Source organism: Cervus elaphus, chromosome X, assembly GCF_910594005.1.
Source record: "Cervus elaphus chromosome X, mCerEla1.1, whole genome shotgun sequence".
In the NCBI taxonomy this organism is placed as follows: domain Eukaryota; kingdom Metazoa; phylum Chordata; class Mammalia; order Artiodactyla; family Cervidae; genus Cervus; species Cervus elaphus.
In genome coordinates, this window is record NC_057848.1 from 52,353,057 (window position 1) to 52,369,847 (window position 16,791).

The 16,791-nt window shown below is 54.7% G+C and overlaps 1 protein-coding gene across 2 annotated transcripts; it reads right to left on the reverse strand.

Moving 5' to 3' along the window:
- Positions 1–5,133: 5,133 nt before the first annotated feature.
- Positions 5,134–14,330, reverse strand: APLN (apelin). 2 transcript variants are annotated; one of them, XM_043896759.1, is made up of 3 exons: positions 13,929–14,330; positions 8,167–8,338; positions 5,134–7,574 (listed from the first exon to the last, which is right to left on the reverse strand). In XM_043896759.1, the coding sequence occupies exons 1-2, from the start codon at positions 13,993–13,995 to the stop codon at positions 8,172–8,174; spliced, it is 234 nt and encodes a 77-aa protein (XP_043752694.1). In that variant the 5' UTR covers positions 13,996–14,330; the 3' UTR covers positions 5,134–7,574; positions 8,167–8,171. The 2 variants fall into 2 exon arrangements, with proteins under 2 accessions (XP_043752694.1, XP_043752693.1); XM_043896758.1 differs by having other exon boundaries at positions 8,152–8,338; positions 13,929–14,140.
- Positions 14,331–16,791: the final 2,461 nt, after the last annotated feature.

Below are 16,791 nucleotides of genomic sequence, written 5' to 3' on the forward strand. Positions count from 1 at the left end.
CCAAAAAGGTGAGAGGCCTCTGCATGTATGGGTGCTAAGTCACTTCAGTCATGTATGGACTGCAGCCCACCAGGCTCCTCTGCCCATGGGATTTTCAGGCAAGAATACTGGAGTGGGTTACTATGCCCTCCTCTGGGGGATCTTCCCAACCCAGGGATTGAACCTGTGTTTCCTGTGTTCCCTGCATTGGCAGGTAGGTTCTTTATCACTAGTACCACCTGGGAAGCCCCAAGAGGACTCTAGGCTATGAGAAAGTTTGGGAGTCTAGAGATAGGGGTAGGAAACCTTATGACAGTGCCAGGGTCACTGACTCCTGTCCCCACACTTGCTGGGGAAGGAGCCAGAGACTTCCCTGCCTAGATGGAAAGATGGCTTCTTCATCCAGGCCAGGCCAGTCTCCCAGATCCCACAGACACAAGTACTGCTGCTGCCCTGGGGCTGAGGGAGCCAGAGTGAAGGCTTCCCCATCTCCGGGGAGTGACTGCTTGGCATTTCACTAGTGCCTTCGGCTTCCTTTAAAACAGTGTTAGGGACTTCTCTGGTAGTCCAGTGCTTAAGACTCCGTGCTTCCATGGCATGGGGACACAGGTTCCATCCCTGGTTGGGGAACTAAGATCCCTCATACTGCAAGATGCAGCTAAAACAGCGTCACCTGGGTCCTCATTCCATTACATACCACAGAAGATCCTCAGACGAACTTAGTCTCTTTGTGCTTCAGTTTCCTCAGCTGCAAAATGGAGTTATGGGGACTAAGTTAGCCAGGACAGGCGATGCACTCAGAAGAGTGCTTGGCACCCAGGAAGCGCTGGCTCCCTACATGTCTGTTAGGACCGGCTTGGCGTGTCCCTTTAAGTGAGTCCGTTTCCTTTTCTGAGCCCAACTTTCTGTAAAAAGGAAGAGGCTCAGGAGACTGAATGGCCTCTCAAGAGCCTGCCAGCTCTGCCCTGCTAAGATTCTGTAAATCTAAGGGTGAGGGGAAGCTGCAATTATTGGCCTGTGAAAATAGATGAGGGGGAACTGGGACCCCCAGAAGATGAAATGACTTGCCTAGGGTCACACAGCCAGTTACAGCCCAAGCTGGGATTAGGATCCCAAGTGCTGAGCCACTAGCTTCAGGCCACTGGGCTGCAGCCTGCCAATTCTCTCACACTCAGGGAAGGTCAGAAAGCATTTGGCTTGCAAGATGGGAGAAGTATAACACAGAGGTTCCAGGGACTTCCGTGGTGGACCAGTGGTTAAGACTCTGCCTTCCAGTACAAGGTGTGCAGGTTCGATCCCTGGTCAGGGAACTAGGATCCCACATTCCTCGTGGTCAAAAAACCAAAACATAACACAGAAACAATATTGTAGCAAATTCAATAAAAACTTTTAAAAAATAAAATTAAATGAAGGTTCCAGCAGCCTCTGGGGCCAAGGGACGCTTAGACAGACCCACGGAACCCAGTCACGGACTTCCTCACTGGCCAGGGGTCCTGTTTCCCACCATTTCTTCGGTTTCTTCTCCCAGAGCACTGATTCCCTCTGGAGAGTGGCCTGAAGCATCTTCGCTGTTTGCTGGGACCCCAACAAAGCCCTGTTCACAAGCAGGTGCTTCCTACCCACCCCCTCTTTCCAGGCAGTCAAGGTAGGTGAGGACGCTGAGACCCAGAAAGGGCTGAGGGGAGACTTTGCCAAGCTGCCCAGCCAGCCCTGGGCAAAAGCAGATTCGGGACTGGAAGTCAGGTTTCCGGGTCCCTGGCCTCTGGTAGAAAGGAACCTAGGGGCCAGGCAGTTCTTCTAGAGCAAGTGCCCAACTCCGAAATTCTGGATAAGGTGCTGCCCAAGGTCCCGCTGCCGCAGCAGGGAGTGCTGAGGGCCATCAGTGCCCGGGTAGGCTCTGTGGATTGTCTGCGTGCACGCATGTGTGTCGAGTCGCTTCAGTCATGTCTGACTCTTTGCGATCCTATGGACTGTAGCCCGCCAGTCTCCTCTGCCCATGGAATTCTCCAGGCAAGAATACTGGAGTGGGTTGCCATTTCCTTCTCTAGGGGATCTTTCTGACCCAGGGATTGAACCAGTGTCTCTTCTATCTCCTGCATTGGTAGGTGGGTTCTTTACCACTAGTGCCACTTGGGAATCCCATGGGTTGTGTAGGCAGCTAACCTGAGCTAAGAACGGAACCAGCTTTGAGACTGCCCTGGCCAGTTAGTGGCCTGTGAATCTGAACAAGTGACTTGACCTCCCTGAGCCTGTTATTCCGTCTATAAATTGGGGACAATGATGGCTGCCCTGTCCACTTCTCAAGGTTAGACTGAGGCTTAGTGAGGATAATATTACCTCCCACCAGGGAGCTCATACATGAGCCAGGCATGGTGCCCAACACTTGACCTGCATCATGGCATTCCATCCTGGCCATAGCGCTCAGAAGAAGCCAGAGGATCCTGTCCACAGGGGAAACGGGGCTCACTGGGACACGGGCTTTCAGGTCTCACAGAGAAGCGAGTGCTGGTGCTGGGAGTTGAGCCCTGATCTGACTTCAGACTTCCCCTTACACAGACAGCCCTCTGCTAGTATATCTATGGTCAGATAGCATGGCACAGGAGCCAGCTCCTGACAAGATAATTAGCTGCTTTTAATTCTAGACCTTGCTGCAGAATGGGAATCCTCCTTTTGGGCCCCAGACAAGGGTTCAAGGGCTCTGTCGGAGGGTTTGCTGACACTCCACGTGAGAAAGGCTTCCATGGCCCACCATCTGTTTTTATAAACACAGTTTTGTAGCACAGCCACTGTGGTTCATTCACATTTTGTCTATGGCCAATTTGCAGGGCAATGGCTGACTTGAGGACTTGGGACAGAGACCTCATGGCCTGCAAAGTCAATTTACAGGAAAAGTTCACTGATCCCTGATTTGAAACATTCAAGGAAGTGTCCTAGATGCCCTTCTGGCCTTTGACTGAAGTCCAAGGCAACAGTCAGGAGTGTCCTTCTCTGAGCACTGGCCAGTATGTAGGGAAAGTTGGTTTTTCAAAGGAACCCTGGGGAGACCTTCCATTTCGGGGGTTCCAGAAAAATGCTGGCTCAGTCAGCAGCCCCTTCTAGGATCAGAAAAGAAGGTAGTAAGTCTTCTCCACCATGCCCTTTGGCAGTCAGCTGAGAGAGGTTCACTCTATTCAGAAATTTGGAGTTGAGAAATTTCAGTTGAATAAACTTCAGACCTGAAAAATAGAATTCTATAAGCACCTCGGAATGACCAGCCCCAGTTAGCGGTACCGAGTCAGCCAGGGCTTGTGGAAGAATCTCAAGTGTTACACATCTAAGTGGCTATGGCTCATTCTATACCACACCTGTCCTGAGAAGCCTTGCATAGCCTGAGTCTGTTTACCTCCCTAGTCTCTGCCTTTTGGGGACTGTCTGATTTCTAGGTGGATTTGAAGAACTGTTGTTTTTCAGGTTCATCTGCCACGCCCCCTCCCCACGCCCTTCCACGTCTTGGTCCAGTAGTAATCAGTGAACAAAAAGTGAATTCCTTTTCCTTTTTTTCCCCCTCTTTTTCAAAAACAACCCACCTACTCTGATTCTATTGTATTTACTTGGTCAAGATATCTCCAAAGGGTGGCAACCCTTATGTCCTACCTTCTTTGGGTTTGATGTCTAATTATACTTACAGATGGCTTCCCAGGTGGATAAAAAGAACCCATCTGCCAATGCAGGAGATGCAAGAGACACAGGTTCGATCTCTCGGTTGGGAAGATCCCCTGGAGGAGGGCATGGCAACTCACTCCAGTATTCTTGCCTGGAGAGTCCCATGGACAGAGGAGCCCGGCAGGCTACAGTCCATAGGATTGTACAGAGTCGGATATGATTGAAGTGACTTAGCACACAGGCACACCTATCTTTACAGAAAGCCACCAGCTTTACTTCTCCTCATCGTCTGGTCCAAGGAGACCAGACTTACCACCCCCACTAGCATCCAGTGATGACACAGGCCTGGAGGACTCCGGTAGCTACTCCCCTTCCTTATCCCCACCTCCACTGTCCACCATCCTCCTGCCAACTTTACCAAACGCAACTGGGCCTTCTGGGGCCAGTGTTAGCTGGTCAGTCTCCATTAGCCTTTCTTTGATTCCACCAGTCCACACCACACCATCTATTTCAAGTGCACTTACTGGGGTTTAAGTACATTTTGTACTTAAGTCTTCTCTCTAATTAGGGGATCTTTCATAGTACTATAGAAAGAGTTCACATTCTAGAATTCAAAGTCCAGATTCTAGATTCACTTACTGGCTCTGAGCCTTTGGGCAAGTTCTCTTAGCCTGTTTTCTCATTTGTAAAACGGGGGGTCTGTGTTGTCCAGTTGTTAGGATAATAAAAAGAGTTGATATTTTTTCAAAGAGCTCTGTAAACTGTTAAAGGGCTACACACTTATGGGTCAGTATTAAGTTGTCCTGTCCTGCCACCGCCCACCCCCTCCTTGGTTTCATGTGAAATTAGAGCTTTGGGGGTGATTAGGGAGGTTACAGACCAATCAGCATGAAGCCAGCCCACCCCAAACCTCCTTGCCTAAAACCAGTTCCTTTGACGACCAGTTTGCCTAAAAGTCAAAGTAGTAATTTTGAAAGAAGGCATTTTGTACCAATTTTCCTAAGAGGCACTTCCAACATAAGGTCGTTTTTTAAAATCACTGTCACAATCAGCAACATTTTGCAAATGATAAGATTGTTGTGTATGCTGGTGGGTGGTGTTTTCTATTTCACCTTTCACTGAGCAGCTTTATGACTTTTTAGCAAGTGTCTCAAGACCCTTTCTTCAAATTGTATATTTCTAGAACTAAATACCTGTCAAATCTGTAGAATTTCCCACAAGACTTATTGAAGACACCTTTTGGATCACTCCTGTCTCCTCTTCGCTGGGTTTTACTCTGGATTGTGTATGCCTGTGTGCACCTAATGAGTTGATTAACCAAATTAGCATGTACCCAACGTTACTTTCTGTTCTCCAAGATATTGGCATTTTGACAACAAGCGTGAAGAAGTGAGACAGATGGGGCAGAATTGCATCAAACTCCTTGCATTGAACTCCTTGCATTTTATTTCTCAGGCTATCTTGTGCATCAAGCAACTCTACTTTGTGAGACATAAAATGATACATACAAAGTCATTATCAAATGTATTTATTGCAGGAAACAGAACATTTCTCAAGAAAGGCAAACTGGCTAAAAAGTCCCAGGAGTGTTCAAAAGTAGATAAAAATAGAAGAAGGCACGCACCAAGGATATAAAACAATTTTTAGTAGAAATCCCACCTTTAATCAGAATGTTCTTAAATAAATTTTTTTAAAGTCCTTTAAAGGACACAGCACACAACAACTAGGACACTCAAACAGATGCCAACACACTTAAAACTGGACTGCATGTTATGTCAACTGGTCATTAAGCATAGCAACTCTTTTTGTGAGTTTTTGGCAAATTAGTTAGAAGCCATCTGACCTGGAACCAATATAGAAGGCAGGCACTTCAGTCCCTGTGCGTGAAGTTCATGGGCATGGAGGGGAGGGGGACCGGGGACCTCAGGGGAAAGGTGTGCCCCTCCTGAACGTGACCTCCAAGAGTAAGGGCGAATTGTCAGCTTTTCACTCTTTATTATAAAGACATATTTACACTGAACAATCTTTACAAACACAGTGAACACAACTAGGGAAAGGGGATGCTTTCTTAATGAAAAGGGCCTTAATAACTTTGTATAAATTAGTCTAAGAATCATACACAACCACTTTAAATAAGACAGCCCCTCAGCACCCCTACTGCTTGTGTCCCCAGACTTTCCCAGCCATTCCTTTCAGTCTCGTTCCCCACAGGGCTGGGCAACTGACGCGACCGGAGAAACAGAGAGGAAGAGGGGGAAATGGCCCAGTCCCTGGTGGGGGTGTCCATGGCAGAAGAGGCTTTCTGGACACTGGTCAGCCGCCACTCCAGGCTGAGAGGCATTGCGGGGTCAGCGGGTGCCCAGCCTGGCTCCCCAGGGTGGGCCTTGAAGCAGCAGCGGAAGCAGCAGTAGCGTTAGCAGCAGTGGAGGGAATGGGAAGGGTTCGGGTACAGGTGAAACGGATTTGCTGCGGGACTCGGGGGGCCCTGACTCCCCCTTCTCCCACACATACAAGAGTGGCCATCAGGCTCCTGTCTTCCCTTTTCTCCTTCCCAGGCCTCTCAGAAGAAAGCCTGCTGAGATCCACACTTCCTCCCATCTTTCCTTCCTTCCTCCCCCTCTTTCTTTCCTCTCTCCTTTCTGTCTCCCCCCTCCCCAAGGAAAGGCCACTGGAAGATAAAGTCCTGTTAACATGAAGGGAAGGCTATTGAGTCCAGTTGGTTAAGGCTACCTCCGGGCTCCTGGGAGTCTCGGTGCCTGAGCTGCTGCTATGAAAATACCTGGGGTCTGCAAGTGTCACAGGAATGGGAGTGGCTGGCCAGCCACAGAACTTTCCAGGCCAGGTTGGGGAATGGACCCGAGGCCAGGGAGGCCGGGACAGCTCCGTCCCACCATGGGGCAGCTCACAGCCAGCTCCCTCTCCCTTCCTAGGCACCCCGAGCCCCAACCCAGAGAGAAAGGCACTTCATGGCTTTGGAAAGCCTCATCAAGAAGGAAGAGGACGTCCTCACGTGGGAGCGGGAGACCTGAGCCCTCATTCTGGCTCTGGTGACACTGAGCAGGTCACCATCCCCCCTCCAGGCCTCTGCTTTTTTGCAGGAGTTTGCATAAGGAGGTGGAGCTAAGTGATCTCCAAGGTGCCTTTTGGCTCTGATAGTCTGTGATTCTTGGCAAAACCAAGTGTCCTGCTTGGCTTTCATTCCTGGGAGGGTACAGAGCCACCTCAGGCCCATCTCCTCCCCTCCAGGGCTGGAGCTGAAACTAGCTGGGGTAGGGGGAGAGCGACAGTCAGGCAGCGCAGCAAGGTGGTGAGAGAAGTGACAAAGTATCCATAACAGCTTTATGGAAAGCCCGAACGAACTTCTTGGTCAACCCCGTACAGCATGGCCCCTCTCCTTCACCTCTTCCTTAACTGGGCCAAACGCGGGGAGGAGGAAGACACCATAGTAGCTATTCCTCTCTTCTCTGGTGCTTCACCTCCTCCTTGACCAGAGCGCCAAGCCCCCATTCCCATGCCCCCCAAGGCACCCTGTCTGCATGCCAACACCCCATCCCTCCCCCCTCTCACTAGAGTCTCTCATTGCTCGGCTCCCTGGGCCCCTCTGGCAGCCAGGGGAAGGCTGATGCCCTAGTTGAAGAAGGGAGCCCAGCCCACAGGGCATACCTGAGGCAGGAAGGGCCAGAAAAGGGTTAGACATTAGGGTATCAGACAGAAGAGGTAGGGCTTAGAGCAGGGGGAGGACTGGCATTCCAGCGCAAAGTCTCCCAAGTCAGGAATCAGGGGCTGAATGGATCCTTGATGGGAAGGCAGGTGGGGGAGGAGAGCCAGCTGGTGAGCAGCTAGAAGAGGGGCCAGGTGAGGCGAACGGCTGTGAGGGCTCCAGAGAAGCAGGCCGATCTACAGAGGAGTAGAGAGAAATCGCAGGGGATGGGCACGTGGTGGCCCCTTCGGTCCTAAAGAGACAAAAATGACCAGAGAGGAGTCATTGATGTGTCCTAGGTCAAAGAAACCACCTGGGGCGGTACAGAAGACCACCTTCACCCTGCTCCGCGCAAGCCTGAACCTAAAGCCTCGGGCCCCTGAGCTGGCGCCCCTGTCCTGGAGACAGGGGGAAGGACAGCAGGTCACCTCTAACCTCCCCTCCCACAGCTCCGGGCAACTCTGTTCCTGTCTTCTGCCTGCGGCTACCCCCAAAGCTCTCTGCCTCCTTCTCGCCTCTGGTGAGGATCCACACCCACACACATACCCTGGGGCACCCCTCCCCAGCTTATCAAAGCGCCCCCCCAAGTCTTCCAGAACACTCCACCTGGGCCAGCCAGCCCAACTCTAGGCAGCCGGGCAGACGGGAGCCAGCACCTGACCCCTGGGGGAGCGCCAAGCCCCTCTCCAGCCTCGGCCTCCTGTCTGTGAGCCCCAGGGTTCTGTGTGGGGCTGGGACTGCCTGGGGCAGGTCTCTGGCCAGCAATCAGCAGCAGGGCCACCCAGCTTCCAGACTGTTCCTCCCCTGCCCCCTCTGAGCCACCCACTCACCAGAGGCTCAAGTACCTGCTTCAGAAAGGCATGGGGCCCTTGTGGGAGAGGCGTGGCCGCTGGCGCCGGAACTTCCTCCGACCTCCCTGCCAGGGCCCTGGGCCGCTCCTCGGCCCCCTGGGCTGCACCAGGTAGCGGATGGTGCCTTCTTCCATCTCCTTCCCGTCAGAAGTCTGCAGCAGGGGTCCTGTAGGAAGAAGAAAGCCGGGGTCAAGCCAGTCATCCCCAAAGGCTGATGCAGAGGGCCGGCGCCCCAGGGGAAGGGCAGTTTCCCCATGAGGTGGCACTCTCATAGCTTGTCTTTCTTTTTCAATCCATGAACCGATGAACTGTTTGCAACGATTACACTGTTCTGGGGCAAATGGAACCCACGACTCACATCTTGCGAATTATATACCTGACTTCATGTCCTTTTGAGAGTCTTATCATGTTTCTGATGGGCACAAATACATGTTCTGTGTTCAGAACGTCATCAAGAGGTGCAGTTTGGGGTATACCTCCCACTGCACCCTGGCAACTGATACACTGAAAACATTTCAGACACAACATGTTTCAATGAAATGAACTCCCCCCATCACGTGGCCATCACCTAGATTCAACAGTGATGCAGATGGAGTTACATATGCTTTGGTTCTCCAGTTTCTTTCTTTGCAGAGGTATTCTAAAGCAAATCTGGAACATGATGTCATTGTATATCCTTTGATACGCAGGTGACCCACTTTTGAGTCCTAGAGCTCTTAGACCTCCCCCCTGGGTATCTCATCAATGTCTAGCCATCTTGGGGCTCACTTGCTCCCATGGCCTCCTGGTGGGTGTGACTGGGGGACTGCTGGGGGGGGGAGTCTCTGATTCTCTGTGTCAGGGGGGCAGGGTGGTCTCTGACTCTGCCTTATGCTGGATTCTGTTCAGGCTGTGACCAGATTCAGAGGCCAATAAATATTGTACAAATGAAATGAATGAGTAAACAAATGAGTGACCGTCAGCTGAAGCAGCAAGTGCATCGGGAAGGGGGCTGGGCTGCTAGAGTTGCCCCCCTTACCACACCTCTTTTCATCCCCAGATCATACCCCCATCCTGTGTCTGATGCACATTCCTTCTATTCTGATCCCAGTTAACTTCTTTTCTGCTCTAGGGGCTCCCCTCTACATCTGCGCACAGAGTAGACACCTTCTGATGCCAGAGCAAGCCCTGCCAATAGAATCCAAGTGGTGCTGGGTGTTCCTGGGGGTGATGAGGGACAAGACCCATGGCCACCTCTCACGGAGGCTGACGTCCAGCCAGGGCAGGCGAGCTGGCACGCCACAGGCAAGCCAGCCACCAGAGGCCAGCAGAGCGGGGAGAGGTGACAGTGCTGGGCAAGAGGCAGGCCAGCAGAGTGCTGGGCAACGCCCAGGATGGGGCTGCTCCGGGCAAATACAGTTTCTGAGGCTAGCGATCGTGAATCCCAGTCTTCCTCTTCCCACACCAGCAGGTTTGCCTCCAGCTATATCCCTCTCTCTCGAGACCTGTTTCTATCCATCCAGGAGTCTCCACCACTAGCTCACAGTTTCCATATAACCACCCCTTGGCTGCCAGTTCCCCCATTATACCCCTGGCGGCTCTTCCTTTCCTTCCTCCCTGCCTCCAGCATCCCCATGCTCCAGTTCCTTCCTTGGCTAGTTGGCTTTTGTGATTCCTCCTCCACTTGCACACAATTTCCAGGCATTTATCCTCCTCTTAGGCCAGAAGCAGGCGAGGTCTGTCCTCAGGGCCCTCCCTGCCCAGGCCCCTGGGGCCTGCCACTCTCCAGCTCTGGCCCAGACACGCATGTGCACACTCTCTAGCCCTCCACCCTCCCTCCCGGAGAAGAGTCACAAGCCCATTAGGACCTCTCTGTTTACCAGTCACTCTTCATGCTTCTGGTTGGGGGTGGGTTAATGCAGTCCCCTAAACCCAGCACCTAATGTAAATTCAAACGCAAATTGTCTTCGCGCTTTGGGACAGTAGGGGCCAGGAGGCTGCTTGCTCCTATCGTGGGGCTACCTTCTGCAAAGGGGCTGGAACGTGTGTAGGGACAGGAGGGAAGCCCCTTCACTCAGCCCCCCACCCCAGCTGCTTCAGCTTCTGCCCTGTGTTTTGGAGCCCCCTCAAGGCTGTCCTGCCCTCTGCAAGAGGATAGGAATGATGCTAACAAATAGTACCAGAGAAACTCTCGGGGCAAAAAGGACTGTGCTGAGTGTGTGGCCCAGGCACACAGAGGCACCCTAAGGACCATTAAGGTCTCAATAAGTGAGGTCGTGATTCTTGCGTCTGAAGGGTGACCAATGGCACAGGCTATGGTTCCAGGAACAGCAGGCATGAGAAGAGAGGCACAGTGCCCAGTTGGGAAGGGTATCATCTGCAAATGCTCAGACCCAGGGCTGTAAGTGGTGGTGGCAATCAGGGAGGGAGGCCTGGTGGGGGAGGCCCCTAAGAGGGAGGGAGGCCCAGATCCAGGATGAGGAGCACGGCTGGTGGGCTCAGACTCTACCCAGGGAGATGTCTAGACACTAGGGCTGCAGAGAAGAACTACCTAGGCTGACTGAGCTCTCAGCCGGGCCCTGGAAAGCAGTCACCCAGAAGCTCCAGGCATCTTGCACCCCACTGGACGGGGGGCTCACTGTCCTCCTCATAGCCAGAAGTTTGCAGTTCCTCTCCCACCCTGATCCCATCACCCACTTGTTTCCTACTTTTGATTCTGAGTCTGGTTCACCTGAAGATAAGCTGACACCTGAAACCCAGGCTTTGTCCTGTCTAAAGGGGCCAATCAGAGGCTTTTGATTCTCATCACTGCAGAGGTCCTGGCTACACAAGAGAAATCCCCTGTAGAAACTGGGGCCATCCCCAGTGAACTTAAATATTTTCCTCTAACTCATCTGCTACTTAAAGGAAGGCTAGGGCAATCCAGCTAAGAGTCACAAGCCTACAGGGACCGAAGTGCCGTCAGCATCTCCACTGTGAACCAGTCAGGGGTAAACAGGGCTTGCTTTTCACACCACATGAACTCCAACCCTGCCAGCGCACAATGAGATGTGTGCACTTTTCAGGAACATGCCATCCTCACTTGGAATGAAGTATCTTTTTTTTTTTCTTCTTACCATCCAGCCTGTCTTGTGATGGCTTTAAAAGCCCACACAAGTGGCACTGGCTGTGTCCCCTCCACTGCTCTGGGGTCCTGCATGTGTCTCCGGGATGAGGTGCCCCTCCTCTTTCTGCCCAGCCCCATGCTCTGAGCCGTCTTCCCATGCCAGCCAAGCCACTGAGGACCCCTGCCCTGGCAGCCCTGCTCATCTGCTTCACCTGCGTTAGTCCTTTACTGACTCTGGGTTACCAGGGAGCTTAGCTCTGAGGCATTGGGGATGGACTGGAGACAGCCCCTCCCTGAGCCAGAGAGGTCAGAGGCTGTCTTCACGCTGTCACGGTGGCCAGGCCTCAGCTGGGGCTGGGGAGAGGCAGGAGGGGGCCGGAGAGAGAGAGAGGTGCTCAGACAAAGACCAAGGGCTGCTTGGCCCTGGCTCAGCAGCTTGCAGACTCAGAAGAGCAAAGTGTATCCCAGGTCAGGAGGCAGCTGAGGAGTCTGTGTGTGTGAGTGGGGGTGCATTCCAAGCCAGGGCACAGTGTTGTGGAGGAAGCATGGATTTCAGGCCTGGAGCTCTGACTGGGGACTCGGGCTGCAGACCGCATGTGAGTCTGCGCCAGGGGTGAGGTGCTTCAGAAAAGCTCTTTTTCTGACCCAGGACAGGAGGCACGAACAGCAGGACCTGTGTCCTTGGACCCTGGGCTGGTGGCCACCTGCACGGAGGTGGCCTCCTTGACTCCAAGAGAGGCTGCGGGAGAGGGGTGGGTGGAGAGGCAGGGGGAGCCTGGGAAGTTTCCAGTGCTTGGCTTAAGCAAAACGTGAGGGCAACAAATTTACCCAAAGCAGGCTGTGGAGATAAGGTGACCTAATGAAAAAGAGGTGAATTGAAGCAGGATGGGGCAGGGTCTCAAACAGACAGCGCCTTCCCTCCTGTTGAAACCGGCTCTGCCTTTACCTCAGTGCTACCCCAGCAGCAGGACACCTAAAGGGTCCGAGTGCTGGTGGGTCAGTGAAGGGTCTCCCTGGAGGTCCTGGGGGAGCCCCAAGCCTGCCGATCAGGCAGGCCCAGCTTCCTCTGGGATGCCTTCTCAGCACCCACTCTCCCTGAAGGCACCACCTGGGGCCATTTGCCAGTGGTGGTGCCCCCTGGGTGTCTTGTCTTGCCAAGTGCACTGGGCGGCAGGCTCCCAGAGGGCAGGTCCCTGCGGGGCCCTTCATTTGTATCTTTGGCTCACTTTCTGCCACTGCCCGCCTCACAGGAGCTTGTCAGGAAAAAGCCTGCTCCCCTTCTTCTCAAGGAGGTGGTTGATCCAGGGCTCCGGCCCTCAAAAGAGAGACCACTGGATAGCCAGCTGAAGGCGGGTGGTGCCAGAGCCAACCAAGTCACCTTCCTGAGAAGCCAGGCAGCGCTCTGTGGGGCCAGAACAGTGCCAAAGGCAAGAGCTGAGAAAGCAGGTGACCTAGGAAGAGAGAGGTGGAGCCCCCCCCAGGCCCCTCAGCCTCCAAGATTGCATTGTGTTCTGGAGGGCCTGGAACCAAGGAGGACCCGGAGCCTGCCTCTAGGAAACGTGCTGCCCTGCTCTCTGCCTCCCTCCGCTCCCACCTCCCGGAAACTCCAACCCTGGCACTGGCATTAGTCCACCTGGTCTTGGCTTTTCTATTCTGTGGTGCCAGTCAGGCAGGAGTGACAGCCAGATCATAGGACTGTGGCAGCTGCAGGTGGGAGCTGGCAGCCCCAGGAGACACTGAGGCAGACAGGCAGCCTGGACCTGGAGGCTGGGCTGTGGGTGGGGACCGGGCTTGGGGATGATTGCCAAGTATGCCAGGTGGGGCTGTGGTGCATGTGGGGGCCAGCTACCTGAAGGGATCCATCGGGTCAGGCGCTCTTGCCCGGTTTGGTGCCTGGAGACAAGGGGACTGAAGCGCAGCATGACCATGCCTGGGGTGGAGGGGAGTAGGGAGGGAGCCAGGATCTCGAAGAACTGAGTCCCCGCGGTGAGACCGAGGCCTTGGGGAGAGCCTTCCCGTATTGGAGCAGGAGAGCAGACCAAACAGGACTTGGGGATAAGGGAGGAGACCGGCCTGGCCTGGCCCGGCCCGGCCCGGCCCAAGGGAGGCTGCCTCAGCTCACTTGCAGGCTGCAAGGAGCAACAGCTGGGCTCCACGCCGCCGCCCCCGCCGCGCGCTCCTGCCTATGCAACAAGTGTCACGTCTGCATCTTGGCACATCATCCCCAGTGGCCCGCGCCCCTGGACCGGCCGGCGGCCCCTAACTTTCCACGCGGGAGCCCTGCCCACCCGCCTCAGGTCAGTTCCCCTCAATGATCCACGAGGGGAGAGGGACGCGCCTCCCCCCGATTCCCTGCAGCACGTGGGGCGCGGGGCGCGGGACCCGGGGCGCACTCCTGCGGCCCTGAGCTCCTCAGACTGCGAGGGGCGACCGGGAGGGGCCAGGCTCCGGGCGGGTGAGGCCCCAGGCCGAGCCGAGCCCCCCACTCTCCCAGAGGGAGCGGTGTCCGCGGCCGGCTGGCCCCTGACCCCGGGCGCCCTGTCAGTGGGCAGCCCGGCGCGTGGCGGCTCCGGTACGGCTCGCGCGCGGTTCCCGGGAGGCGCAGAGGGGGCGAGCGTCTGGGCGGAGCGCGGGGGCTGCAGCGCGGACTAGCGGGAGGGCGCGCACTCACCTCCGCACGCCGCGCTCAGGCAGAGCCAGAGCAGCAGGAGCGCCTGCACGCAGAGCCGCAGATTCATGCTGCTCCGCCGGCCGCCGCCGCGCGGCCCGGGCCAGGGGGCGGGGGTGGGGGCGGAGAGGCCGGGGGCCGAGGGAGGCGCGAGCCGCGGCTCGGGCGGGCTGCAGGGCGTGGAGCTCGCGTGGCTCCGGGCCGCGAGACCGTGCGCCCCGAGCCGCGCCGCGGGCTGGCCGGCCGCCGCCTCCTCTCTCCCGCAGCCTCCCTCTCCCGCCGCGGGGCAGCGCCGCCCAGCTGGTCTCGGCGGCTCCGGGGGCGGCGGCGAGCCCGTTCCAAATGGCTGGCGGCTCGGCTGTGGCTCCAACGGCCCGGGGCTCAGGCTGCCAGCGGGAATGCGCCCCGCTCACTCCAGGGGCTGCATTTTGTAGCCTGTGGCTTGGCCGCGAGCCCACTTGGTCATGTGGTCATCGGGAGGGCTGGAGGGGGGGCCAGGAAGAGGGAGAGGGAGCGAGCCTCCCGCACCGCCCCCCTCCCGGCACGCACTCGGCAGCCCCAGCCAGGGCTCGAGAGGGAACCTCGAGGTGGCCCCACAACAAAGGCGGCGCGGCCGCTCTGACAGCCCACAAGCGGCTCCCCGGACAATGCCCGCCTGGCCGGGGGCCAGGGGGTTCTGGAGACCTGAAGGATTTCAAACACAGGAAGCGTTTCGGGCGGTAGAGGGGCACACTTAACCCTTTGTCGCCACGCTTCCTTAACAGCTGTCAAGGACCGAGGCGCTGCCCCCACTCGCCCCCTCTACCCCTGACTCGGTCCATCCGCACGGCCACCCCGCAGCTGTAAGGACTTAGCCGAGACCCTCAGGCACTGGCCCGCCTCTCAACTCTGTGTCTTCAGCTGGGTTTGATTTGTGCCCGGTGCCCCCATTTCTCCTACTGTCCCTCCAGGATGCACCCTCTAACTGGAATGCCCCCACCCCATCCTTCCACTTCTCATTCAGAAGACTTGCCAGGATAAAGGATAATCCAGAAGAGGCTGCCCCGGTTCCTCTTCGTCCTTGGGACATGCGACAGCTCCTAAGAGAGGGCATCTGCTCTCTAGTTCCCCATTATCACAACAAGGGACCATTTACCGACTCCAGACAGCCTAGGCTGGATTCATTTTGCATGTACTTGGGACTCCCCTCTGAAAGTGGGTCCCGAAGTTGTGTGCCTTCCCAGTCTAGACTGTCCCTTCCTACAACCTGGGAGCTCCCAAGACAAGGAACTGCCTTTCACTGCCCTGGGAACCCCCTAAGACAGGACCTTGTCTTCTCATCCTCTGCCTCTCTCCAAAGTCCCCAATATCGGTCTCTGCACATAGGTGGCACTCAACACATGTTAAAAGACTAAATTGAAAGGTGTTTCCACATTTCAGCCGGCCAAACAGTTTGCTTGAAGGGCAAGTCCAGATTTACACAAAAAACACCTTGAACTGTGTGTGTGTGTGACATTGAAGATGTAAGAGACCACCGTAGATTTAACATATTTTTTGAAATATTAATCCAGTGTACGCCCAATTTTTTAGGAGTTTCTGTCCACAGTAATTGTCAACTCTGGAGTGTGGGTCTCTGCTTTATTCACAGGTGTATCCCCAGGCCTAGAACAATGGCTGGGGCATGGTTGGTGCTCCCTACATAATTTTGAACTTTTCAAAACGCTTCCTATTGCCTAAATCAAGGTAGTGAGAAGGGGATAATACAGGGTTCTTGTTCATAGCCTACGGCCAGATTGACCCCAGTCCAGTAGGAAAAAGGCAGAGACAGGAGAGGTAGAGGCTTCTTCACCTCTTCATCCGTGAGGCCCAGGCGGTGAGCAGTGGGCATTAGCAACGTGAGATCATTCCCCTTGAGCTGCCTCCTGGAAAGAGTCTTCCCCCTCCAGGAGGAAAAACAGGGGACCTCTAGTTTTCACCCTCAACAGCTGCAGGGCCTTGCTGTTGTCACCTAAATTTACTGCATCTCGAGGGGATGATCATCTCCGTGCTACCCCCTTCAGGGTTGTTAGGGGATTGAATGAGATAATGTACCTGAAGGCACCCGTGCAAATCGGAAATCAACCCTTGCGGGATGCTTTTTAGGAACCGTGATCCTCTAACCGCTGATGGAACTAGCCCAGGCATTTGCGAATGAGCGCCCCCATAAGTCCGTTCATGGAAGCGTTCATGTTTAATTGCTCCTTAACCAGGGTGTGGATGGGCTATTTGCTAAGTGGTTAAGAGCTGCTCTCTCCAATGCGATTGGCCCCAGTGACGTTTAAAATAAAATGAAAAATTCACTTCCCCGGTTGCACTGGCCACATGTCAATTGCTCAGTATCCACCTGTAGCTAGAGGCTACTGAATTGGACAGCACAGAATAGAACCTTTCAACCGTTGCAGAAAGTTCTATTGGACAGTGCTGGGCTAGAGTAGCCCAATCATTCTTTCTTCTTCTTTCTTTCTTTCTTTCTTTATTTGGCTGTGCTGAGTGTTAATTGAGGTATGCAGGATCTACTTTCCTGCCCGGGGATCGGGAATCGGACCTGGGCCCCCAGTGTTGGGAGTATGGAGTCCCAGCCACTGGACCACCAGGGAAGTCCCTCATTCTTTCTTCTATAATCCTTTTCCCCCCTTACTTTGTCTTCAAAATGCACAAGGGAACAACATAAAAAAGCAAAGCCAAATACAAATTTAAGGCAAACAACTCTCAGTAAATAGAAGCTGCACTGTGCAGCTTGTGGGATCTCAGTGCCCTGACTAGGGATTGATCTCAGACCATCAGCAGTGAAAGCTTGGAGTCCCAACCACTGGAGCGCCAGGGAATTCCCAAGGCATGCATCGAAAGC